Source organism: Mus caroli, unplaced genomic scaffold (genome assembly GCF_978045245.1).
Source record: "Mus caroli unplaced genomic scaffold, Mus_caroli_1 scaffold_15, whole genome shotgun sequence".
In the NCBI taxonomy this organism is placed as follows: Eukaryota; Metazoa; Chordata; class Mammalia; order Rodentia; family Muridae; genus Mus; species Mus caroli.
The window spans coordinates 107797095-107824438 of NW_028227270.1; the positions used below are offsets into that span (position 1 = coordinate 107797095).

The 27344-nt window shown below is 46.9% G+C and overlaps 1 protein-coding gene across 3 annotated transcripts in view; it reads left to right on the forward strand.

The window, feature by feature from the left end:
• Positions 1-25665, forward strand: part of Gpr137b (G protein-coupled receptor 137B) — a 34857-nt gene extending 9192 nt beyond the window's left edge. Inside the window, exons 2-8 of one of the 3 annotated variants that reach the window (XR_015045484.1) lie at positions 9973-10022; positions 16634-16856; positions 19253-19402; positions 20851-20979; positions 22879-23003; positions 23232-23476; positions 24875-25665. Coding sequence is in view for 2 of the 3 variants with exons in the window: in XM_021180412.2 (XP_021036071.1) it covers positions 9973-10022; positions 16634-16856; positions 19253-19402; positions 20851-20979; positions 22879-23003; positions 23232-23367 (813 nt within the window). In the remaining variant the exon portion in view is untranslated. Of the gene's footprint in view, positions 1-9972; positions 10023-16633; positions 16857-19252; positions 19403-20850; positions 20980-22878; positions 23004-23231 lie in introns of all 3 variants that reach the window. The other 2 variants (XM_021180412.2, XM_021180413.2) reach the window with 2 other exon arrangements.
• The last annotated feature ends 1679 nt before the right edge of the window (positions 25666-27344 follow it).

Consider the following 27344-nt stretch of genomic DNA (forward strand, 5'->3'; position numbering starts at 1 on the left):
GTTTGACTAAGCTCTTTAGACATTTGACTCACCTGGGCCTCAGAAACATACCAGGCAGGTGCGGTTATCCATCTTATGTTATGCATACTTGGTGAACAGGAAGGTCAGGTACCTATCCCAGATGCACAGCTGATAATTGTTCAAGCCTGGACTCAGCACAAGACTCCCCACTCTTGGCCTAGATGTTCCTCTGCTTGAGATGGGGATACACAGGTAGCCCATGGAGACACAGTAGTGTGGAACTGGGTGAAACAGTAAGGATTAGAGAGCCATATGTCCTGAGTGTTGTCATAGGCGGACAGGCCTGATGGAGAAGGCTGTGGGAGGTATGGATGCATACATAAAGATGCAGACCTGAGTGTGACAGTCCCATACATCAGACATCAACAGTTCTCAACCTGTGGATCATGACCCCTTTGCGGTTGAATGACCCTTTCATGAGGGTTGCCTAAGGCCACCGGAAAATATATATGTTTACATTATAACTCATAAAAGTAGCAAAATTACTGTTATGAAGTAGCAACAAAAATAATTTTATGGTTGTGGGTCGCCACAATATGAACTGTATTAAAGGGTCGCAGCTGTAGGAAGGTTGGGAACTACCAGCATTCCTACATAGACCTAGTAAAAGTATAAGCCTGCCTGGATCAAAATCACTAGCCTCAGGGACCAGGTCACCCTGGAAGGGGACAGAACCAAGCAGGGCTTAGCTGGCAATGGTGACAAGGTTTTATTTATTAAAAACAGATCAGAGCCCGAGAGATGGCTCAGTTGGCCAAATGCTTGCTGCACAAACATGAGGTTCTTACCTTGGGTATCCACATTTAAAAAAAGAAAAAAAGCCAGGCATACATAGTACCACATGCCTATAATCCCAGCACTGACTGGGGAGACAGAGACAGGAGGATTCCTGGAGTTCCCTGGCTAACCAGCCTAGCTTAATTGGAAATTTCCAAATTCAGTGAGAGATGATCTCAAAAACTAGTCAGAGTGGTTTAGGAAGAAAGACTCATGATGTTGACCATTCACGTGTGTGTTCAAGTGCATGTGTGCGCGTACACGCTTGCACACACACACACACACACTTGGGACAGGCGTACAAAGCATCACTATTGGAAGTGAGTGGTGGTTACATGAACTGCTTACTCTCTGTGCGGTGTATGGAAATTTTTGAAATAAAATGTTTAAGAGTCTGGGGATATAGCTTCAATGATACCACTCTTTTTTTTTTTTTTTTGGTTTGGTTTTTCGAGACAGGGTTTCTCTGTGTAGCCGTGGCTGTCCTGGAACTCACTCTGTAGACCAGGCTGGCCTCAAACTCAAACTCAGAAATTCACCTGCCTCTGCCTCCCAAGTGCTGGGACTAAAGGCGTGCATCACCATGCCCGACGATACCACTCTTGTGTAGCATGTTTGAGAACCCTGGGTGTAATACCGAGCACCAAGAAAGAAAGAAGTGCTAAAGTGCAAGCCTGTCTGTTCATCACACTCCCAGGCCAGTCTGCACTCACTGTCAGCTTCCAGTTACTTCTGGGGGCTTTCCCGGGGCGCCAGCCGCCCACAGGCAGGGTCATAGCCTGCAGAGGATGAGGGGCTGTACTGCGTCCCCTAAGCCAGTTTTTCTATGGAACAGCATTTCATGAGGTTGAATGCAGAACTGGGGACTCTTAAAGAAGGTTAGATTTTGGAAAGATTTTGCAAGGTTTTCCATGAAAGAATTCCTTTTGGTGGAGGTGAGTGATTTGGAGACAGGGTCTCATATGTAGCCCTAGGCTAGGCTCAAACTCGAAGTGCTCCTCCTGCCAGCCTTTCAGACGCTGGGATTAAAAGTGTGCACGTGTCCTGAAAATAATGAAAGTTAGGAAGCGTGGAGGATCCTTAGTTGGCACAGCTGTCTCTGGGAACAGCAGGTTTGCAAAAGACATTGTCACACACTGAAAGGTAGGTAGTGTGGGTTGTCTCTACCAGGACCAACTAACACAACAGGAGTGAACGTGAGTGTCAGGGCCAACTTTATGCAGTGGTTGAAAACATAGCATCAGGAGTTCCAAGGGCGTGAGCCGATCTGTGACATCAACAGCCCATGATTTATTAGGGGAGAGAGGCAGAGGTCAGCCACTTCGCAAAAGAACTGCGTCACTGGCAGAGCCCTGGGCCTCCCTTTGTCCTCTAGGATGTGGAGAAGGGCCTGGGGTTCCAGAGAGGTTTCTTTTTTTTTAAAGATTTATTTATTGATTATATCTGTCTTCAGACACACCAGAAGAGGGCGTCAGATCTCATTTCGGGTGGTTGTGAGCCACCATGTGGTTGCTGGGATTTGAACTCTGGACCTTCAGAAGAGCAGTCGGGTGCTCTTACCCACTGAGCCATCTCACCAGCCCCCAGAGAGGTTTAAGGTTACCTGTAGTTGGAGGGAGTCAGAAAACCATGCAGGATCCCTGAGTTCCATCATCTGTCAGCTGCAGCCTCTTAAGGCTGAAACTCAGATATACAGCTATCGGCATAGAGAAGAAGTGACTTAGTGCCACCTAAGACTTGTGTGAAACCCTGTCCTAGTCCTGCTAGGGCAGACTGTACCTGGGTGAGACTTTATTACTGTCCTTTCCTCCCTTCCCTTTCCTCTTGCTGGAGACTCTAGAATCTGAGTCACTTTGAATGTGAGGCGAGTGAGCCATCAATGAACTGTGTACGAAGCCCCCTTTTATTTTTTTATTTTGAGACAGGAGCTCACCCATTTGTTCAGGCAGACATCAAACTTGGATCCTCTCTCCTCAGCCTTCTTTGTTTTGTTTTGTTTTTTTTGTTTTTTGAGACAGGGTTTTTCTGTGTAGCCCTGACTGTCCTTGAACTCACTCTGTAGACCAGCTTGGCAGAACTCAGAAATCTGCCTGCCTCTGCCTCCCAAGTGCTGGGACTAAAGGCGTGCGCCACCACGCCCGGCTTCTCCTCAGCCTTCTAAGAGGCCTGCATCATCAGTGCTCAGCTCCTGGTAGAATGTAAAGCAGATGAAGTGGGCTGTGGTGGTGTGGGCTTGTAAGCTCAGTCCCTGAGAGACAGAGGCAGGTGGATGGATCTTGATTTTTGAGGCCAGCTTGTGGTAACTGAGACCCCCTTCCCACAATAATAACAAAAGGTTGATGGAGCTAAGCTAAAACTAAAAGGCATTTTTAAAAGCCCCTTGAAACTTTCGGAAAGCCCCTTTGCAAACTAGGTGGTGGTGGTGGAACATGCTTTTAATCCCAGCACATGGGAGGCAGAGGCAGGTGGATCTCTGAGTTCAAGGCCAACCTGGTTTACAGAGCAAGTTTAGGACAGCCAGGCTACACAGATAAACCCTGTCTTGATATCCCTCTTCCCCCTCAAAAAACCCCTTTGCTTCTGTCATAGAGGAGGCCAGCAGTGGCAGGCCTATGGAGTCTGATGAGACTGGTGTGTCTTCTCCCTTCTTCAGGCCACTCCACTTCCCTTTCTTTCTCACTGTGGGGGATCCCCTAAAAGCCCTGGTCTCAGGGTTGGGAGAGGAAAGAGGAAATGCCCGTTTCCCGATCCAGTCTCTGGAAGCCTGTCTTAGTCACTGTTCTATTGCTGTAAAGAAACACATGACCAAGGCAGTGCTTACAAAAGAAAACATTTATTTGGAGGCTTGCTTACAGTTTCAGAGGCTTAGTCCATTATCGTTATGGCAGAGAGCATGGTAGCACACTGGCAGGCATGGTGCTGGAGAAGGTGGGTAGGGGTGGGGGCTCAAAGCTTACCTCCAGTGACACACTTCTCCCAACAAGGCCACACCTCCTAATCCCTTCAAAACAGTTCCCTGATGACTAAGCATTCAAATATTTGAATTTATGGGGGCCCACTCTTTTTGTTTGTTTGTTTGTTTGTTTTTGTTTTTCGAGACAGGGTTTCTCTGTATAGCCCTGGCTGTCCTGGAACTCACTTTATAGACCAGGCTGGCCTCAAACTCAGAAATCCGCCTGCCTCTCTGCCTCCCCAAGTGCTGGGATTAAAGGTGTGCGCCAGCACGCCCTGCTGGGCCCACTCTTTAAAGAAATATTTTCTATTATATTTTTGTTATTTAAAACAAATTTTAACTTTATATTTTGATCATCTTCTTCCCCACCCCCAAGTCCTTCCAGATCCTTTCCCCATCTCTACCCACCCAACTGTAGATTCTTTGTCAAAAATCAAAGGCTCAATACAACAATAAAAACAAACCAAAACCAAGAAACTACCCAAACTGTAGTAACCAAATGAAAGTACACAAAAATACTGTGGAGTCCATTATATGATGGTCCTGAACACGAGGCCTGCATTGGAGTGGTTGATATACCTACCCAGTGTCACTCCATTGGAAAAATGCTTTTCCTTCCATAATGGTATATGTGACCATTCAGTCTTTAACCTTTACCCTAGTGGCTAGGTTTTCATTCGCTTAGTCATTCATTCATGTTTTAAAAATATAACAATAAAACATAAGAAAAAAACAAAAACTATATCACCTCAAAGTTGGACAAGACAAACCAACAGAAGGAAAAGAGCCTAAGAGAAGACCTAAAAATCAGAGACCCACTCATCTGCACACTCAGGAATCCCATAGAAGCACTAAACTGGAAACCATGATATACACGTGGAAGAGCTGGTGTAGACCCACGCAGGCCCTGTGCGTGCTATCTCATCTCTGTGAGTTTGGATGAGCTCTCGTGGATTCTGACTCTGGCTCTTATACTCTGCCTCCTCCTCCATGTGGTTGCTGAGCCCTGGGGGAGGATTTAATAGAGACGTTTCGTTTAGGGAAGAGTGTTCCAAGGTCCCTTTTTTTTGGTAATGTCTGGCTGTGGGTCTCTATATTTGTTCCCATCTGCTGCAGGAGGGAGCGTCTTCCGCTGATAGATGAACAAGACACTGATCAATGAGTCTAGCAGAATGTCATTAGGAGTCATTTTATCACTGCAACTCCTTCCCCCCTTTTTACATTAGTATTATTTGGTTTTAACATAGGCTCCTGGGCTATGTAGTCTCAGGTTCATGGTCACCTAGGCAGTGTCAGGTATGGTTTCATCTCACAGAGCGGGCTTTAAAGATCAAATCAGTTATTGGTTGGTTACTCCCATAAGCTTTGTGCCACCATTACCCTAGCATATCTTGTCGATAGCACACCATTGTAGATAAAGGGTTTGTGGCCGGCTTGGGGTTCACAGTTCTCTTTTGGTAAAGTGCAAAGGCTCTTCCTGTAACAAAGACACTGGAATGTAGGGAATGAAGGCTCTATGTAGCTGTACATGTCCACGGTCAGTTAATTCTTTGTATGTTTTCTTCAGCCATGGGGCCTTGCTGTCAGCTTGGGGAGAGCAATCTATAACAAATGTCCTGGTCTTGGTAACATCCTGGGCTGTTAAGAGATTCCCATGGGGTCCCTTTGGCCAACAACTCAATTACATGTAACCCAAACCTGGTCCTGGATGCTTCTTTTAGTGACAAGAGATGGCCAGTTGGGACTCTGTCTCTTCATGGGGGGCCACTCTCACTCAAACCATCCCAGAGGCCACAGCCCGACTGCTCCATCCCTTTGCTGAGTACCTGCCTCTACCCTGCTCAGGCCTCCCAGTCTTAAAATTTTAACAAGGGCCTCACACCCTCACTAACCTTTGTCTTACATGTCACCTGCATACATTTTTAAAGGGTGATTACGTCCAGATGTGACTCATGGCTCCCACTTCCCTCTGCCTGTGGTTTTGGGTGTGCACTTCCCTTCAGGCCCTCCCCAGTGGCCAGGCCCAGTGACCACAGTCCATACTGCCTCACCACTCAGCACATATGACAACCCTCTGACCCTGACTGCTGAAGAGATCCCATGATTCCTTCTGGATCCTTTCAGCTCTTTTCTAAACAAACAAATAAAGCCAGCTTTACTAAGGGGTAATTCACACCTCACACGATTCTCTTTTAAAAGAACACTGTATTCACAGATTGTGCAACTCTCACCACAGTCACTTGTCACTGAAGGAAGCCTTGTGCCCATTAGTGGTCACCTTCTCACCATCTTCCTGCCTAGACAGTCGTTGACAGCATGGCTCTGATTTGCCTGCCAACTCCGTCTTTTCAGTGTGGACCCTTTGCTTCTGACTCCAGCAGCTCTCACTGAAAACCTTCCATCGCTCTTACCTGGGGCGTGTACACTCCCAACCCAGTGCCAGGCTGGTACTTGATACCACCTGATGCAGCCGTGGTGCTGTGCCAGGGTCCCCCAGGGTCACACTCAACACTCCCCTATCCTCACAATTCAACTTCTTACTTTTCCTAACAGCTCCACTCCTCATCTCATGTGTCCTCAGGCTTCACAGCTTCTCACCTCCCCATAATTCCTCATGTCTTCTGCCTCCCAACCTCCCATCAGATCCATCAGTCCAAGCACCTTCGATCCATATCCCCACATCTTTCTTTTGTAGCTCTCCGTGCCTCTGTAGCCTCCTCATGCCCCTACATCTCAACCTCCCCATACTTCCCCAGTTCTCTCTCCCCTCCTTCCCTTTCTTCATCTCTCCTCACATTTGATACCTCTCCTCACCTCACTCCTTCCTCCACTCACATCTTGACACCTTGCCCTACCTCCCTTCCATCCCTCACACTTCCATGTCTCCTCAGACCTTGCTATAACTCACACCTCCCTGTCCCAGCTCATGTCTGTAGACCTTCCTCCACTTCAAGTCTGCACACCCTCTAATAACTCCTTCCTGTGATACGTTCCTTCATCTCTCGCCTTCCCACACCTCTCAGATCTCCTCAGAGTTCCTCGCTTGTCCTCAGACTTTCCTGCACCCCACATCTCTCCACACCTGGTTCCACGTCCTCATGCCTAGTTAATCTCACACCTCCCTTCACCTCACGCGTCTCCAAACCTTACATCTCTTCCCTCTTCTCTCCATACCTTCTCACATCTTTTCCTACCACTTGTGCTTATTTAGGAGGTTGCCTGTCTGTCTCCGGGTCAGGAGCCACTCCGGGTCACTGAGGACTGAGTTTTTAGCACTCTTTAATGAAGTCCATGCAGGCAGAGTGAGTACACGGACAACTTAGATTTATTGATATTATTTTACAACTTACGTGTGTAAATTGTAAACTTACGTTTGAATGTGTATGTCTTTTAATTAATGAGGACAAAGTTGATGTTCAAAATATATGTTTTTTGATACATATAATATGTTATCTGTAGAAGTTAGGCCTGGTTCTTCCTCCCAGCCCCATGCTCCCAGAAATACGACTCAGACTCAAAATATATTTTCAAATACTTTGGTCAAATAGCTAGGCTCTTCTCTGACTAGATTATAACTTAAAAATATCCGATTTATTCTAATTTACATCCTGCCACATGGCTGGTTACCTGTGCTCAGGTACCATGCGTTTGTCTTGTCAAATCTTCCTGGGCCAATCTCTCATGTGGAATTCCCAGAATCCTTTCTGCCTCCTGGATGGCTCACCTTCTATTCTACCCTTTCCAATAGGCCACAGAGTTTTTAATTGACAAGTGAAGCATCCATACAACACACAAGATCTTCTCTCCAAAGTTGTCTATGGAATATCCAGTCTCACATCATGTTATCAGTTTCAATTGTCAGGGATTGGTATAAACTTGAGGGAACTAAAGTTTAAGGATGAAGGAAGAGCAAAGCTTGAGGAGCCTGGCTGGATTCAGATAAGATGTAACTGCCATACGTGGAGGGTGGGTGGAGCTTTTTGCCTCTATCTTGACGTGACCCTGGCTGTTGGCTTGTGAGGATCATAGTGATGTCCTTCTATCAGAGTGGCTTCATCTGAGATGACTTCTTCCCTTCGGGCATGGATGAGTCCTAGTGGTGAGGTGAGTTAGTGTTGGTAAGTTAGCCGCCTCGTTGGTAGTGGTGGGTGAGGGTAGGGCTCTCCTACTCAGTGTATTACTTGGGTTTATGTCCAGGGGCTAGAATTTGGGGATCATTTTATTTATTTATTTTCAAAGATTTATTTATTTATTTTGCTTTTCGAGACAGGGTTTCTCTGTATAGCCCTGGCTGTCCTGGAACTCACTCTGTAGACCAGGCTGGCCTTGAACTCAGAAATCCGCCTGCCTCTGCCTCCCGAGTGCTGGGATTATGTATTTATTTTATGTATATGAATACATAAAATATAGCATATATGAATACGCTGTAGCTGTACAGATGGCTGTGTGCCTTCATGTAGTTGTTGGGAATTGAATTTAGGACTTCTGCTCGCTCCCAGTCAACTCCATTCGCTCAGTCTCTGCTTGCTCCAGCCCAAAGATTTATTTATTATTATAAATAAGTACACTGTAGCTGTCTTCATATGCACCAGAAGAGGGCGTCAGATCTCATTACAGGTGGTTGTGATCCACCATGTGATTGCTGGGATTTGAACTCAGGACCTTTGGAAGAGCAATCAATGCTCTTACCTGCTGAGCCATCTCTCCAGCCCTTGGGTATCGTTTTAAACTTGCTCTTCCTAATTATTGTTGGTTTCTAATGTTTGTAAATGTATTTCCTCACATGATCATAGTTCCAATTTTCAATACTGTCTATTATTGCTTTCCAGTTCTGTTGGAATAGTGTGACAGGTTCTGTCTCAGAGCTCATTCTCACAGGTGTAGGTCTGAGCTGAAGCAGGTAAATGTTTACAAGGCTCACGTGCTGGCACTGAGAACCCTGCCCTTTACTCAGGACTGGGAGAGGAGTTTTGTGGGTCTCAGCTAGGGTTGTCCTATCCCACCCGGCTCCCTTCAATGTGTTCTTCACTGAAAGGGGGCAAGTGGAGCTGCAGGGCCAGGGACTGTAGGAAGCACAAAACTGTCTCCTTTTTCTATAAGATGCATAGTTGGGAGGTGGGCTCTACTGTCCACGGGACTGTTGGGCTGTTTTGTATCTCTTGAGTGAGGACATCATTCTGCAGGTCCCAGGGAAAGCAGTCATAGCATTGGCCAAGGCTGGGCGTGAACCACAGGAGCCCTGGGTTCACTCTAGTCCACTCACAGGCTCTTCCAGGTATCACTGTGTGACCTAGGTCACACCTACAGCACATGCTGAGAGCAGAGGTGGTGGCCCAGTCTGAGGCTGAGTCCACGGCCTGTAGGTCTGTGCTCCCCCCAGCTACAGCTAGAAATCTCTTTATAGTTCTCTATCTCTGGGCCCCTTTTCTCCAGTGAGACTGTAAGCCATTGAAGGCAGGGCTGGTCTTTGCTGGTCTTTCTCTTTTCTGACAGCATCAAGCCTGGAGCTAAGCCCATTGGATAGGGCTACTCAGTTGTGCCCTAGCTGGCAATGCAGTTCCCAGAGGCACTGGGGGTAAGGACAAGTAGTCTCACAGGAAAGTCACCAGAGCTGTAGGAGACTGTAGATAGTTAGACAAAGTTATATACTTTGATCCTTCAACACAACCTGATGTATTTTCCATGGTAAGATCAAACACTTTTGTGTGTATGTGTGTATGTGTATGTCAAAGTTTTGCCTTGGTTGGTCTCAAATTGTTGAATCTCCTGAGTATGGGGATGGTGGGCCTATACCACCATGCCTGCTTTGTATACCACCATGCCTGCTTCAGAAACACTCTTTGAAAACAGTGTAGTTTCTGTCTTTTCTTCATTGCATGTTTTAACAAAGCCCCTTAGTGTTTGGGTTTCTTTTCTTCAGTACTGGGAACTGAACCCAAGACCTTGCACACGTTAGGCAAGTTTTTGACCCCTGAGTTACATCCACAGTCTGTATTTTACTTTTTGAGACATGGTTTTGCCAAGTTGCTAAACTCACTTTGTAGCCTAGGCAGTCCTTGAACCTGGTACCCTCTTTACCGCAGCCTTCCAAGGACTGCTTTACACTGTCAGGCAAAGTGCCTGGTATCTGGATGCAAAAGAAAGGGGACGCTAAGTGATGGTGACATTTCGTTGCTGTCTATATTCTGTGCCCCAACTTCCTTATTTTTCTGTCATTGCAGGTGATTTTCAAGGCCAAGTCAAAATATTCTCCAGAACTACTCAAATACCGGTAAGTACCCCAGAACAAGTACTCCAGAACGTTGCTTCTCAGGCAGAAGGTGAAGTGTTTGTACATAGAACCTGTTTTGCCAGCTGATGTGTACCCAGTTTCCCCTCTGTAAACATCCAGACAGCCCTTCAGGGGTCCTGTTTGCCAGGTGGAATATGTTCTTGTTCATGAGAGCCTGTGATAGGATTTGCAGGGGGCCTCTGTAACAACACACACACACACATACACACACACACACACACACACGTGCCACCACACCCCCTCACATTTCCTCCAGGTTTGCCTTGCACACTCTATCCACATTCCTCTGCCTCTTGCTTGCTTGCTTGCTTGTTTTTCAGGTACGCACAATCATGCTTGCTTCAAACACTATTTAAAAGAATGTAGCTTTTGGTAGAGTGCTCACGAGCATACACAAAGCCTTGTGTTCAATCCCTGGAATGTGCTGCACACCTGTGACCGCTGGACTCTGAGGGTGGAAGCAGAGGGACCAGCGGTCCCAAGTCATCTCAGCTAGATACCAAGTTTGAGGCTGTTCTGGCTTGTTCTAGGAGCCTAGGAGAGTGACATGCATGGCCTGGAGGGATACACCCAGTTTATGGGAAAGGTGACAGTGCGTGCACCTCCTGCATTGTCAGAGAAATCAGTCATTCTCCAAAGCTTCGAATGGTCAGATTTGGGTCAGGTATGAGGGTGCACACTTGGGTGCTGAGGCAGGATCTTGCATTTGAGGCTTCTCTGTGCTATATAGTGAATTTTGAGCTAATCTGGGCTAATGAGACCCCATTTCATCAAAGGCAAGCAGGAATAGTCAGGTTTGGCTATGGGTGCTATAAGGAAAGGCCTCAGGGAGGGCTGGGGCAAAAGGCATTCTTTGTGTTTCATGAGCTTGCCTCAAAAGCACTCCACTACCACAGGCACAAAATGCTGGAAACGTGAATCACTGTGTCACCAAAGAAATGTACCCGGATTTCATTTAAATACAGTCAGCCTTCTTCATCCTTGATTCAACCATCAATGGCTCAAAAATACTAAGAAATGGGCTGGTAAGAGGGCTCAGTGCGTGAAGGTGCTTGCTGTTAAGCCCGATGACCTGAGTTCTAGCCCCAGAACCTACATGGTAGAAAGAAGTGACTACAATATATCGTCCTCTGATTCCCACCTATATGCTGTCACATATAAACCCACACACATAGTGATCATATACAGACATTCTTCTCGTCAGTTATTTAGATAGTATTTACATTATATTGGGTATCATGTGTGACATGGACTTGATTCAGGAGAATACATACACATAAGGTCTAAGTGAATAAGCCATCCTCTGTAAGGATTGTCCAGGCATCTTTGGATTTTGGTATCTTTGGCATCTTAAAACCAATCCCTTATAGGTTCTGAGGTGATGACTGTGTATGTAATGAGGACTCTTCAGACATTTTTTACTCAACATTCTAAGAGTATCACTCTTATTTAAATGCTTTTAGGTGTGTATGTGTGTGTGTGCGTGTGCGTGTGCATGTGTGTGCGTTATGGGGATACCTGAGAAGGCCAGAGGTGTTCGACCTCTGGAGCTGGAGTTATATGGAGTTGTAAGCTGCTTGCTGGGGTTGCTGGGGAATGAACTCATGTCTCCTGAATGAGCAATACACTTACTTAACCACAGAGCCATCTCTTCAGCCCCCAGAAGCGATGGCTTTTACCCCTAGTCTGTATCCAGGATACACATTCAGAAAATTGTGTATGGATTGAGAATATGTGCCCACCATTGACTGCTCTGCAGTTTGTCGTCAGTGCTGGGTATTCAGTATGTGTTTCCATCACACTGTAAAGAGAGAGAGCTGGAGTCCACTCACATGCTGGGATGTTGGAGCCGGGAGGCAAAGCATCTCAAAATGGCAAATGCTCTCACACTCAAGCACCTGAAGATGCATATGAAAACATAAGTGATTTGTTTGTTCTTTACGCTTGGGGTCTGTTCCCAAGATGTGTCATTCTAATGTTACATTCCCAGCTTTTTAAAACAACTTGATTTTTATAATTAATTCATTGTACTTGGGATTAAACCAGGGCTTTTCGTCGTCACAAGCATTTTGGATGAGGGATGCAGTTAAAAGTGAGTCCGCGTGGAAAGCTGCCATTGGTGACACACCAGCTTGTGTTCCCTTGTACTGTAACCCCCATTCATGTGCCAACCAGGCTGACCCTGTAACCTTTGCGGTGTCTGGACGAGTGATGCTCAATCTGCAGACACACGGGCAGAAGTGAGAACTGCCTCCCCTTGCGCTCCCCACCCCCCAGGACCTGCAGTGATGGATGCCATCCAGGTTCTATGTCTAACAAAGCACCTGAAAGCTTGCGTTCTGACCTTTTCTTTCCTTTTCTGTTTTAGCATGGTGAGGGTGGGGATCTGAGCTAGCTAGTGTACAGCACAGGCTGTCCTTAAACTCCTTAGGTAGCAGAGAGTAACCTTGAACTCCTGGTCCTCCTGCTTCTACCTCCCCAGTGCTAGGTCATAAATGTGCATCACGCATATGGGGACGCCCACCCCAAATACTCATGTGGGGGCCAGAGGAGGCCGACAGGTGTCCTGCTCTATCCCTCTCTGCCGTTTTCAGGCTTCTCACCGAACTTGAACTAGGTTTGCAACTAGCTAGCCCCAGAAATCCTCTTGTCTCTGCCCGCCACAGTGTTGGCATGACGTGCAGATGCAACCACACCTGGCCTTTCACTTCCTCACAATCTCGCAGTAAGCACTCTTACTTGCTGAGCCACTTCCTTAGTCCCACATTCTAACTTTAAAGACTGTTGGACCCTGCAGGTTCAGAGAACTGGCTTTGATACCCAGACATGTAGGAGAGGAAGGACACAGGTGGGAAGATCAGCCTGTGCAGACCAGAGTGGAGAACCGTGGATCTAGCCTGCTTCTCACACCCTCTTCTCGTGGGCCGAGGGCAGAAGGTGGGCGGCAGGGAAGGGGGAAATGAAGGTTTGTTAGTCTTGCTGTGGCAGCCAGATAGAAAGTGGAATGCAGGGCCCATCCACAGCTGGCAGCGGGTGCTAGGGTTCATGCTGCTGGATGATGTACCATAGCGTTCTCTGCGACTGGATGGTGTTTGAGATGCTTGTTGGTGCCCCATGGTACCCCTTGGTATTCTATGGTGCCCTGTGGTGCCCTTTGTTTTCCCAACACTTTATCCTTTGGTACTTTCCCAGTGTGCTTTGCTGTTGTGATGAAAGAACAATAGCCGTAGTTTTAATGATATGTAAGATCGTATCCTGAGGAGTCACCTGGACAGATAGCCAGCAGACTATGCTGTAACGCTCTCAGCTACTGCTCCAGGCCATGCCTGTCTGCTTTCTGCCATGATGATCAAGTGTTAACCCTCTGAAACTGTAAGCAACCCCCAACTAAATGCTTCCTTTTATAAGTGCCCTTAGTGTCTCCACACAGCAACGGAACAGTAACCAAGACTCTGGGTAAGCTCAGGAAAGTGGCAAAGCCTTCCCTGGTTGGTATGCAAATGTGTGCATTTGCACTGTTCACAGTACCTTCTTCCTGGAAGCCTGAGAGTGTGTCTCTACAGAGACATCCCTATTGAAATTAGTTAAGCCTCCCTCCTTATTCAGCTGTATATAATAACCCTACCTCCTTACTCAATATACAATAAACTTCTTTTTTTTTTTTTTTTGGTTTTTCGAGGCAGGGTTTCTCTGTGTAGCCTTGGCTGTCCTGGAACTCACTTTTACAATAAACTTCTAATTACATGTATAAAGTGTGCTGGGTTTGTAGGCTACTGCCAAGTCTTCATCAGAGCACAAAGCCCTGGCAGAGCTTTTTTGTATCTGTGGTTTCTTCGTGTCAACCTTTAGGTCAGATCCTGTAGCAGTACTGGGTCTTGGTAGGAGCTGTAGTTTCCAGATGCCCTTGGCCATAGGGCATCAGCTGCAAAGGTTTCAAGAAGGGAAGCAGTCCCTGGAGAAATGGCTTTATTTCTAAGATGGGTTCGAAGTGGTGCATGTGGCAGAGCTGAATTGGTGAGTGCATCACACACCAAAGGACACAGTGGGACCACAGAAGAGGCAAAGGAGAAACCTCTGGGTTTAGAGGGCTGAGATTTGGGACCAAGACTCTACGGTGCCCCAGGAGCTCTACTTCTGGGTTCAGGTCCCACCACCTCCCTGACATCCCTGCTTCCAGATCCCAGCCATCACCTTCACTGTTCCTGGAGCTCCCTGGGAGGCACAGGTTGTAATCTCTCCTGCCCCAGTGCTGCTGCCATCGTCCTCCTGGAGCCTGGATGTGGTCAGGCGATGAATCAGCCTATGTAGCTAATCCATGCCCTACCCATCCTCTGTCCCAACTGCACTCTAGTGCCAGTGACCAACTCCAATCCACTGGGACCTTATCTCTCTGGACACACACTGAGGTGTGTGTGTGTGTGGGGGGGCAACTCCTAGTCATTAGAACTGGCTGTCTTAAGTGACTTCCCCTTTTTATCAGATGATGATCCAGAGGTGCAGTGGCTCTGGATTCAGGACTGTGCAAGAAGGCGCTCATAGTCCTTTCTGTCCACCGGGGAAGATGTCCCTTGTCCATGGCAAGCTGTCTCCAACAGGGAGATTTTGTGATAGAGTATTTTGAGAGACAGAGGGAATCAGGTTCAGGTTCTCACACAGGACTTTGGGCCCAAGTTCTTCCTTCTTAGGTGAGGTCTCATGTATTCCATGCTGGCCTCCAACTCATTATGTCACTGAAGATGACCATGGACTTCTGGTTCTCTCCTGCTTCCACATCTCAAGTGCTGGGATGGCAGGCAGAGACCACCATTCCCAGCTTACACACACAGCATTGAGAATCAAACCCAGGGCAAGCACTCTAGCAGCCAAGCTACATCCTCCACCCACTCCTTCCATCTCAAAACATACTCGACAGTGGCAGGACATATGCACACACACAGGCCTGCTGTGGTGGTGGGCACAGCTAGGCCTCAGACTCTGAACCTTGTATAGGTGGAGGCATGAGCTGATTCCTCATCTCACGGAGTTTAAGTATAAGGGACCCAGGAGAGCAGAGACAAGAGAGAGTGCACGTGTGTAGGTATGGAAGGGTCAGTATTGGCAAAGGTCAGCTGATTACAGGCTGTGCTGGAAGCCAGAGAGCAAAAGGCTTCATGGGATCATGGGGTCTAACTGGGATTGAGATTACAAGTACAGGCAACCTGTGCCAGTCTAGTGTGTGTGTGTGTGTGTGTGTGTGTGGGGGTTATATATGCGTATATGAATCCACTTGTGCACTCAGAAGCCAGAGGAGACATTGACGCTGCACATCTAGCTCTATCCCTGTCCTCACTCCTTTGAGGTAGTCTCTCACCGAATCTGGTGACTAACAACCCCCATCAGTCACGCCCCACCCCCATCACATGTGTATAGCCATGCCCTTTTTTTGTGGGTTCTGGGTGTTCGAACCAATACTCGTCTGCTGAGCTGTCTGTAAAGCCCTCACACCAGTCCGTTTTTGAGGTACACAACTTCAGCCCTTTTTGCTTGTCTACCACATGGGTGTGCCATGTATACAGTTATATATTATATATGTCATGTCCTAAGTTAAATACCTAACATAACGTGAGTTATGAAAATAGTGTTTTAAGGAATAATGTTGTCTTAGTGTTTCCATTGCTGTAAAGAGACACAGCTCTTCACAAGTGTGAAGTGGCCACGGCAACTCTTACAAAGGAAAACATTTAACTGGGGCTGGCTTACAATTTCAGAGGCTTAGTCTATTATCATCACGGTGGGGAATATGGCAGGATACAGGCAGACATGGTGCTGGAGGAAGAGCTGAGAATTCTACATCTTGATCCGAAGGCAGCAGGAGGATGGCTGTGTGCTAAATTGGATGTATCTTGAGCATAGCAGACCCCAAAGCCCACCAAGTGCTTTGGAGGACACACTTCTTCCAACAAGGCCACACTTCTTAATTAGTGCCACTCCCTATGGGCCAAGCGTTCAAACACAAGTCTGTGGGAACCGTAACTTTTCAAACCACCACAGATGTCAAGAGAAGTCTGTAGGTGTTCAGCACAGATGCAGTTCAGTTGCTTTGTTTCTTGGCTGGTTGAGTCTGGGATATGGATACAGTGAATATGAAGGACTGAGCAATCTGTCTTCAGTGACCACCTTGTAAGGCAGGCATCACAGTTTTAGTTTTCAAAGATGAGGCTCAACAAAAATTGTATTGTGGCCCCTTTACCCATGCTGAGGGTGATGGGGTAGACATTTGTGCTCCCGCTGGAGTTCTCTGAGCCCAAGCCTGTTCTCATCCTCATGTACAGGCAATTTGAATAGGATGCTCAGGCAATGCAGCCAATAGGCACAGACCTAAAACAGTCCTTGCCACCTCTTAGAAATGAGACCCTGTGAAGGAAGGATCCTCAGGCAAGGGGGCCCAGAAAGTAGCCATTTTGTAATTTGGAGCTGAGAATGTCTATTGCCAAGAGCCATGCTCCTGCCTCAGCAATGAGCCCAACATCCCAGCTACTTTCTAGACTGGCCCAGGATGTATAGCTAATATGAAGTGACAATTCCTGAAGCATGCCTCTCGTCTCCTCCAGGTTACCCCTCTACCTGGCCTCACTTTTCATCAGCCTTGTTTTCCTGTTGGTGAATCTGACCTGTGCTGTGCTGGTGAAGACGGGAGACTGGGACAGGAAGGTTATCGTCTCGGTGAGAGTGGCCATCAATGACACACTCTTTGTGCTGTGTGCTATCTCTCTCTCCATCTGCCTCTACAAAATCTCCAAGATGTCCCTGGCCAACATCTACTTGGAGTCAAAGGTAAAGGTGGGAATGTGATCAAGGTGTCTTAGTCTGAAAATGGCTTCCTGGCTTACACATAGGACAAACAGATGGTGCTCACTCTGGTTCACTGAACTTTGTATCCAAGTGGTTTAGCTAGCGTAGTATAGGGCATGTAGAGTCTCTGGGAAAACTTAGTCTGGTTTAGAACTACAACTGTTTAACACTGTTAACTTATGTTTGTGGTGTTGGACATCAAACCCAGGGCTCATGTTTGTTAGGCAAGCATCTACCACAGAGTTACAGCCCCAGGCATTTTAAAAATGATTTGGAGACAAGGTCTTTGTAAGTTGCCTGGGCTGGCCTTGAACTCACTGTTACCTAGGCTGGACTTGCAATCCTCCTGCTTCAGCCACCTCCAGTATAGCTGAGATTATGGACTTAAGACCTGCAGGTGTGACTTGGACATTTTTAGTGCCTGAGCTAATAATGCCAGTCTCCCATTTCAATGGGGTAGGTAGTATTAAATCCCCATTTAGTGGACAAAAACATCAAGGCTGAGCACTTGTTCCAGGTCAGTGCTCACAAATACAGAGCTGAAGTGAATGTGGGCTGTCGGGGGTCGGGGGTCAGGGGTCAGCACTAACAACAGCTAACATTTGTTGTACCTCTGTTATGACTCAGTCAGGCAGTAACCTCACCAGCCTCTCCCTGGCTGTGGGAATGTTTCCGGCACTTGCTGCATGATGGAGTCAGACTTAAAGGAGGAGGCAGCTCGTGTCTCTTAACCACCACTGTGTCTCACAGCCTGAGCTCCATGCTGTCTTATCCCCAGGATTATGAGATGGGCAGACATACCCAAAATGTGGTACCAAAATGCTTCAGCCAGGTCCCTGACTCTCCTTTTCTGACAGGTTCCCAACCTGAGCCCTGGAAAGCTTAGGTGGGTAAGAATGGGGTAGGTAGATATGTAGAGAGTAGTGTTGGGCCCTGGATAGCCAGGGTGACTGAACCCACCTCCATCCTTACCCTCATCATTTCTCTTGCCCGGCCTTGCCAGTTGTGAAGACATTAAGTGATTTTTCCAGTGTCTGTGCTTCTGAAGGCAGAGCCTGTGTAGGTTGTGACGAGTCTGCAGTAGCTTTTCTCCAGGACTCTTCTGGCCTTAGTGTGCCCTTGGCCTGAGAATTGCAGGGCAGCTGGGCTCCCATCAAGTTGTGTCTTTAGAAGTGATCAGTAGTGCTAGGCAGTGGTGGCACACGCCTTTAATCCTAGCACTTGGGAAGCAGAGGCAGGCGGATTTCTGAGTTCAAGACCAGCCTGGTCTACAGAGTGAGTTCCAGGACAGCCAGGGCTACACAGAGAAACCCTGTCTCGAAAAACAAAAAACAAACAAACAGTGATCAGTAGATGAAAATTTCTGCTTCAAGCCCTCACAGGGCACCTGTGATTCAGCTGGACTGAGGAAAATCCTACACATTAGCTGGGCCAGTTCTTTCATGATGAATCTTGATGAATTTTACCCTTGATTTTTGCCATAAAGTTCATTACCTTATCTCTTATACATGAGTTGTGCAAAAATTTTGAAAAAAACTGCAGGTTTTTTTTTTTTAAGATTATTTATTTATTTATTATATGAAGGAACACTGTAGCTGTTTTCAGACACTCCGGAAGAGGGCGTCATATCTCGTTACGGGTGGTTGTGAGCCATCATGTGGTAGCCCCAGCAATACAATTTGAACTCAGGACCTCCGGAAGAACAGTCAGTGCTCTCAACCACTGAACCATCTCACCAGCCCCAAAACTGCAGTTTTTTTTTTAAAGGAAGGATTATATCATAGATTGTCAGGTGTACTTAGCTGACCCCTGTGACAAAATGAAGGATGCTCTGATTAATGACTCCTCGGTGCAGGATACAAGTCAGCCCTGCCTTTCTTTGCTCCTGTTAACTAGATGAGGGTCCTTAAACTGACTGCAGGAACTGACAAACTGAAGAGGGATAAGTCACAGATAACTCAAGTGACCCCACCCCAGGGGCCAAGCAGAACTTCTGTGTTCCCAGTCTAAAAGGTTCTTCTACACCCTGAATAAGGCTATATGCTTCCTGACTGGGACTGGCCCGGTATGTTAATCAGCCTGGATCTTGTTACTGAGCAGTGGGACTTAAGAGATCTGATGAACGTTTTGATATTCTGGTTCTTAAAGATCGTTGTGGGCTAGGGTGATACCTCAATCAAGTGCAGACATAAGAACCTGGGTCCAAGTCTCCCAGAAACTATATTAATAGCTGAGTGCAACAGTATGTGCTAGGCAGGAGGCAGAGGATCAGCAGGTTCCAGGTACAGACAGACAGACATACACAGGGAGGGAGGCAGCTAGTGTGCCTGCAGTGGGTACACCAGCAATGGTCCATTCCTGTTGGCTTTGTCTTCCAGGGCTCATCAGTGTGTCAGGTAACTGCCATTGGTGTCACCGTCATCTTGCTCTACACCTCTCGGGCCTGCTACAACCTGTTCATCTTGTCATTTTCTCAGATCAAGAGCGTCCATTCCTTTGATTATGACTGGTACAATGTATCCGACCAGGTAGGTGGGACATGACAAGGTGCTGCACAGTGACCAGATCAGTGGAATGTAGTGAGTTGCTATGACACTGGGGACCAAATCAGTGGGGACTAGATACATGGGGGCTGGGCGAGGTGCTGCCTGCACAGGGACCAGAGCAGTGGAATGTGGTCAGATGGCTGCCTCAGTGGGAACCAGGTTAGTAGCATGCAGCAAGTGCCTGCTGTCATGCAGTGTTAGGTGTTCAAGAGCAAGCAGGCATTTTTCCTTGCCTGTGGGAGTTGACTGCCCAGTGAGGTGTAAACACAGATAACTCCTCAAAAGGGTCTCTACTGGATTGTTCTGCAAGCACTCCCTAGTGTCACCTGGAAAAACAGCAAATACCCAAAAGTGTGTTAGTTTAGCTATAAAATCCCACCAGTGGTCACAACGGGAGCTGATTTGTTAAGACAATAAGATTAAAAAAATATAAAAACAAAATGACCGCAGTGAGCTAAATCCCAAATGGCTGCATGCACGTTAGCCCTGGAAAAGATGAAACTATGACTGTAACCTGGCAACACGCCTGGCGCACAGGTGCAGCGGGAGAAAGCAAGGAAAGGACGCTCAGGTAATGTGTACCGTTTGGGGGAAACCAGACATGGGATTTCTAGACCTTACTTAAGCAGTGGCTGTTCATACAGCTGTTCTTCGTGCACGGGGGTTTCAGGAGCAGGCAGTGGCACTGGCATGGATGCGTTCAGACCATCACTGCTACCCACTTGGCCTTTCTCTCTCCAAACTGAAGCTCCACCAAGCAGCAACTTAAACAAATTCCTTCCAATCAAGAGCTTAAAACTCTCTGCTTGGGGTGTGATGCTTTTGAGGTGCTCATTTTTTTAGTGGTTTCAAGTGCCCATGCCTTCTCAGTGAAAAGGATACCACACAGGGCTGAGCTGTGGTGATGATCTAGGAGACCTGAGAATCATCACTCTGGGGACCAGCGTCTGGTCTGGGCTTTCAGCACGATGTGTTAGAAAAGGCTTGAGGACCAGGCTGTGGCTCAGTGCTCTCTTCCTGGTAATGGGCCGAGAAGCTGCCATAACTGGTTCCCCTCTATCCTGGGACATTCCCTCCATAGCCATCCCCTTAGGCTCTGCCTTGCTCAGAGGACTTTTCCTGCCTGTGGTCAGCCCTCATGGGTTGGAGAATAGTGTGGCTAATGTCAGGATGACTCTGGACAGACAAGCCGCTCTCCTTTAGGAGTCAGGGCTGGGATGTGGGCTCTGAGTTCATTCCTGAACCACAAAAGTAAATGAATAGCCAGTCGTAATCTATCTTCTTAAATGGGTTCCAGAGTCCTCCAAGGCCTGACCTATCGCTGCAACCAAGTTTCAAAGTGCAAGCCTTAGGTGAAGCATTTCAGTTTTCTGCTCTCTGTCCTCCAACACAGGAAGTCTCATGACTCTCTTCTCCTTGCTCTGGCACAGGCAGATCTGAAGAGCCAGCTGGGTGATGCCGGCTACGTAGTGTTTGGCGTGGTGCTTTTCGTGTGGGAGCTCCTACCCACCACCTTGGTGGTTTATTTCTTCCGAGTCAGAAATCCCACGAAGGATCTTGTAAGTACTCCTTCCTTGACTGTTTGCCGGTGTCCCTAATCCTCCTGAAACTGGTGAGGAGGATGTACGCCCCTCCCCTTTCCAGTGGCGCTCCTTGCATCTCTCTGCGGGGTAGGTCATCCAGGACTCTTAAAGGGAAAATCTTCTTTTCCCTTAATTTTCTCAAAGTAATGTGTTTGGGGATTTAGCTGTATTTTACAAAAGAAATGAAAGTTAAGTACATCTCATAGCCCGGGGACAGTATTCACTGTCCTCCAAACACATACACTGCTGCTCTTCTAGCAGAAAATGGAGGGCTGGAGATAGGGCATCTGGTAGCGTGCTTGCCTAATATGAATGAAGCCCTGAGTTTGATCCTTAGTCACACATAACACCAGGCATGCAATCCTAGCACTGGGGAGATAGAAGCAGGTGGAGCAGAGAGGTTCAGTGGTCCTTGCCTACGTAATGAGTTCAAGGCCAGCTTGAGCGACATGATACCTTGTCTGAAAGTACCAGTGAAAAAAGGAAAATGGCTGGAGAGATGGCTGGAGAGTGGTTAAGAGCACTGACTGCTCTTCCAAAGGTCCTGAGTTCAATTCCCACAACCACATGGTGGCTCACAACCATCTGTAATGAGATCTGACGCCCTCCTGTGGTGTATCTGAAGACAGCTACAGTGTACTCATATAAATAAATCTTAGAAAAAAAAAAAAAAAAGGAAAACAGACTCACTCTATCCTCGGACTTGATGACCAGTCCAGGGAGTGGGAGAGTAGTGCAGTGGCATCTTGGTGACCATGCTAAAGCCACCCACACCTTCTGCTTAACCAGCACTACAGAAGAGAAAACCAAGTCAAGTTTAGAATCCCCTGGAAGCCTTGCTGCACCACACAAGCTAGGCTACAGCTTTGCCTTCCTGATGCATATGCACTCAGGAGGGTGGGGAGTGAAGTTCTGGACAGTTTGAGTAGGAGGAGGGCACAGAAGGATGCCCATGGACATGACACACCCATGGTCCACACCCAGATAACAGCTTGCTGCCCTTTTCCCCACTCATCTCTGGTGGTCACTACTGAGCCAGGCACAGGAAACCGAGCAGGGTGAGATGGGAGATGAAGCCCAACCTGGCTATCTCTGCCTTCTCTGCTGGGATGGACTCCAAAAATGTATGCTTGCATTTTTTGAGAATTCAGTTTGGGGCAAAAAGGATGAAAGGATGGAGAGAGGATCCTGGGATAAGATACTCCCCTGAGAGCCTGTGTGATTATACAGCTGTGTCTCTATGTGGACACGCTGCTTTAGTCTGGGGAACTTCTTGAGACAATCCCACTATAGGGCATGGCTGACCTTGAGCTAAAACCTCTTACCTTGGCCTCCCAGGTGCTGGGGTTATAGTCACAAATGACCATGCCTGGCTATTTGGACAGATCAGTGAGGATTAAGTATATTCACCACTGGAAGTTAAGAGCTATGGATTTATTAGCCTTATTAACTGTATGTACATAATGGATTTCACTGTGGTGTTTATACCGGCATGTTTTTGTTTATCCACTCTCTTTTCTACTGATCTCTTGTCTCACCAATTAGTCCTCTTCCTATTTTCAGGTCTTTTTAAAAAATCTATAGGTCCTCCCTCCCCCATGCTGTATTTTGGGGACTGTAGCTCAGTTGGTAGAGTGCTACTGAGCATACAGGAAAACTTAGATTCAGTACCCAGCACTTGAAACGTAGAGGAAAATAAAAAAAATTCAATGACATCTTTAGCTTGAGACTAGCCTAGGATACGAGAGACCCTGAACCCCACCCCACCCCCACCCCAAAGCATGTGCAGACACATTAAGCACTCCAGCTAGTGATAGCACTCTTTCCTCATGCGGTTGTCTGCATGGATGCTAAAAGGATGATGTCTTCTTCTAGACCAATCCTGGGATGGTCCCCAGCCATGGATTCAGTCCCAGATCTTACTTCTTTGACAACCCCCGAAGATATGACAGTGATGATGACCTTGCCTGGAACATTGCCCCTCAGGGACTTCAGGGAAGGTAAGAGCCAACTCCTGTTGGAGAGTGCTGGGCCGCTGTAACGGACGGACTCGAGTGGAAGACTCCTACTGCACAGAGCAGTTCTGCAGGGCCAGGTTCACCATGGGAAGTAGCCAGTGTCAAGGATTCTTAAAGACCCCCCCCCCCCCTGGCGTTTTTCCTACTCCGTAGTCCATGGAATGCTTAAGAGCTGTGCTGGTTTTAAAAGAAATCCACCTTTACTTATAGGACCTCTCCGAGCCCACCCAGAGAGAGCCAGGGCATGTGCTGCTCCACTCACTCACTGGAACGTGATCTGGGACATCCAGGCAGACATCTTGGATCCTCTTCTAAAGCCAGAGAATATATGAACAATTATCATTAGAGTGAATATATTATAAGAACCAAAATTTGAAATTTGTCATTCTTAACCAATTATTTACTAAGATACTCACAAGTGTCATCTCATTCATTGTTTGCTACAGTCCTGTGAGGTCAGTATAATTAAGTTCTCATGGTTCCAGATCTGTGGGAGTCCCTTTTCTGGGTAAGCATCGTGGCTGGCCCTGGGGCATACATACCTCAATGCCAGAGCACATGGGAACTGCCTCCTTTGAAAATTCACTTGCAGACTGGACTGTGTCCATTTTGGGGTGGGCACTTACACATGGTAGCATTCACAATGGTGTATGTATGCTCAAGACAGTAAACAAGCTGTGCCTGGTGCCTTCAGCTAGATCCAGAGTCCGGATAACAGCTAGGAAAGGGGGGAAGGGAAGCATCTTGTGGCCCTCAGTCCCTCCTCTCCCTGTGCACCTGGATCTACCCAATGCTCAGAAAGTCGTGCTTGCTTTTTGCTCTGTGTAACAGTGAAAGTCCTTGGAAATGGGGGGAGTACTCTGAAAGGACCTTGGTTTGGAAATAAAGAGCTGAGATAGAACACATTGCTGTCTCAGAGAGGAGGGAGGAGAGACCCCCTGATCAGATAACAAGACAAGGTAGCAAGTAGGGGAAAGCACAGATGTCAAGTCCAGACTCTGGAAGCAAGCCAACATAAAGATTTCTCAGGGTCAAGAGCTATCCTCCTAGAGTTTGAGCTCCACCTCTTCCTAAAGCTTTTCTCTATCTAACCTAGCTGCCCCACGCTTTCACCCTGTAACCCCGCTGGAGTGCTGGAGCGTCCCTAACCACTACTTGCCAGAAGTTACCGAGAGGGCAGTACCCACCCTGTACCGAGAGCAAGAAAAGACATGATAGAGGAAACTATGATAGAGGAAACTGAAAGGTGTTTTTGAGTTCCAATGATATCTCAGGTATCGCTCTTGAGGACTTTTATAGGTGTTCACTCAACCCTGACAACAGCTCAAATAGAAAATTGCTAATGTCTTCCTGTTCCACCTACAAGGAACTTGAGACATAGACGTTATATATCCAAAACGCACGATAATCTCCCACCTTAGGGGGTCACTTTATTTTTTTATTTTTATTTTATTTTTTGGTTTTGTTCAGGACAGGGTTTCTCTGTATAGCCCTGGCTGTCCTGGAACTCACTTTGTAGACCAGGCTGGCCTCGAACTCAGAAATCTGCCTGCCTCTGCCTCCTGAGTGCTGGGATTAAAGGCGTGTGCCACCACCGCCTGGCCTTTTTTTTTTTTTTCCTAAATCTGTGTTCTCCACAGTGGCTAGTTTTAGGTTCTGTAGTTGCAGACTTCTAAGCTCTGCGGGGTTCAGTAGACTTGAATTCAGGCTGGCAGCAGTGTGCATAGCTGTTTGGTAGAAAATGGGCAAGATACTAGGCCTGAAGACTCAGGTCTGTTGCTAAAATCCACATACGACATATATGCAATACCCTGTGTCAAGCCACTGAACTGGCTTTGTTTGTTTGTTTAAAGCTTTGCTCCAGACTACTATGATTGGGGACAACAAAATAACAGCTTCCTGGCACAAGCAGGGACTTTGCATCAAGACTCCACTTTGGATCCAGACAAAGCAAGCCAAGGGTAGCAGCAGCTGACACAGCCCTATGGAAGAGTTCTCTGTTGAAAGCCTTCAGCCAGACAGACCGGATGACAGCTGAGTTGTTAAGGCAGTTTTCCTTAGGAAACAACTCTAGTTTTTGCTATAGCTTTCTCATGGCTCCACAGGGCTAAGCAATAATTTAGAGCAATAAACCCTTTAGTACTAGCAGAGAATCTGGCTATTTCAGTGGGTATAATTTAAACTTATAAAAGAGATTCTGTACTTTTATAAAGATGTATTTTATATAACTTAAATACTAATGCTAAAGTATACTAGGTTTTTCCTTGATTGTTAATTGCAACGTATGTTGTAGTTTGCACAGACTTTCATGCATAATTCACTTTAAAACGTATAGAATACGTGGTCTAATAGTTTAAAGCTTTGGGAAAAGTTTCCACAAATCTTACCTCTGAAGGTTCCTCTTGTGAGTGCCACGTGGTGGGCTCCTTTCACCGCCTCTCAAACATTCCAGTTTAAGGGGCAGCAGAGTACCATGGTCTGTATGTAACAGGCTCAGCAGCAGCAGCAGCAGTTTCTCATAAACTGTCCTAAGCCTGGTGCTCCTTCATCTGAAAGCACTACTACAAGCACTCCAGTAACAAGTGGATCCTGTTACGATGTAGTCGCTGACACTATTAAACCTCCTCTGCTGTGTGTGTCGCCATTTTGTAGAGTTTTCTTCAGCCCGGTGTAACTGAGTACTCACTACCTCACTAGGATGGAAGGACTGCGCCTTCTTTGACTCAGCCAGTGCTCGCTATAGTCAGGCTACAAGCCAAGAGGTCCCCACAGAGTATTAACAACAAATACTTCTGGCCTTCAAGCTCTAAAGGATTGCAGACTCCTGACAGCTTTTCTGTAAAACATGCCTGTAATTTGTATGAGGCTGACACGGTGCTCACTGCCTGTTATTTTTAGGTATTATTCTATTAAAAGCTATGTGTATGAAAAAGTGGGCTCTGCCTATGTGGTAGCAGCATCCCTGTCTCAGCCAGAGAGTGTTCCAGACAGTGGTCCTCATGTGCCATCTCCGTGCTGTCCTGGGAAAACTCTGGAACCAATGTGGCCCTCCTGGAGGCCGGATGCTCTGGCTTCTTCTGGTCCTATAGGTCACAGAGCCATGCCCACTTTCTGCCATTTTGTTATATTTAAGATTGGGAGCCCAGTTTCCAGTTGGTTGTGATGGAGTCTTCACTGTACAGAGCACGACATGGAGGACCTTGCGCAGCCCCGCCCCACACCCTGCCTTTGGGTTTGAGTAAACATCTGGGTTGCAAGCCATTTAAAATTGCTTCTTTGCCAGGGTGAATTCTGGCAAAGCCTACACAAATCGCCTTTACAATAGCACTGTATAAAAGTTTATCTGTCACCAGACCTGCAATAATTTGGCTGTTGCAGCCAGTGCCCACAGCTCCTGTGTCCTTGTCTCTAGCAGGGCGGTACCTGTCAGCAGCCAAGGGCAAGGCTTGCTGGAAAGCACAGCCTCATTAAGGCTGTTCTATATGCACCCATTTTGTAGCACATGCACACTTTACAGTTGGTGAATGCTGGGCGTCTGTTTTCTTACAGTAACAAGCAAGCTATCATCCATTTTTACAATAAAGTTGTCAGCATTCATGTCAGCAATAAAAAGACTACAGCTCTTAAATGTTGTCAACAGGTGCTGGAATATATGCGTGCAGTGGCTGTGTACCACATGTAGGGAAGGAGGTCTGAACTGGCTTTGAGTCTTCTCCCTTGCTTCCTCTGCTAACAAAACTGTTCCTAATGTGTTAAAATGGGAAAAGAAAAGTTCATGTTCACATCATGAAATAACAACCTGGTGATATTAAAGCACATGGGGCCAAGCATGGTGTTATGGTTCTAATCCCAGCGCTAGCCCAAGTCTGAAGTTAGCTGGGCTATAGCAATACTGAGATAAGTAAGTTCATGGGACTGAGGCATTACCACTGAAAATGTAACCCTGCTAACCAGCAGTGAGGTCTGCTGTAACGAGGACAGGACACACCTTTTTAGCTGCTGACCCATTTGCCTAAGCAGTTAAGAATTCTGGCCAACCTGTGTTCATATCCATCATTGACACATATTCCTTAGATAAATAATGTCTGGAGTGTTACGGGTAGAGCTGTGAACTAGAGGTTATTACAGTATTTGTCCCAGTCACATTTTATTGTGGAACCAACACTAGACCCCTATGAAGAGCAAAAGAAGTATTAGTCACTGGGCACTTCAGAAGCAATGTGAGAATCTCGTGTGGAGGTATATATTGTCTGTTAGAATGTTATGCACACATATGCATGTGTACCTACCTTCACAGGGGAGATCATATCCAGGCCTGCTAAG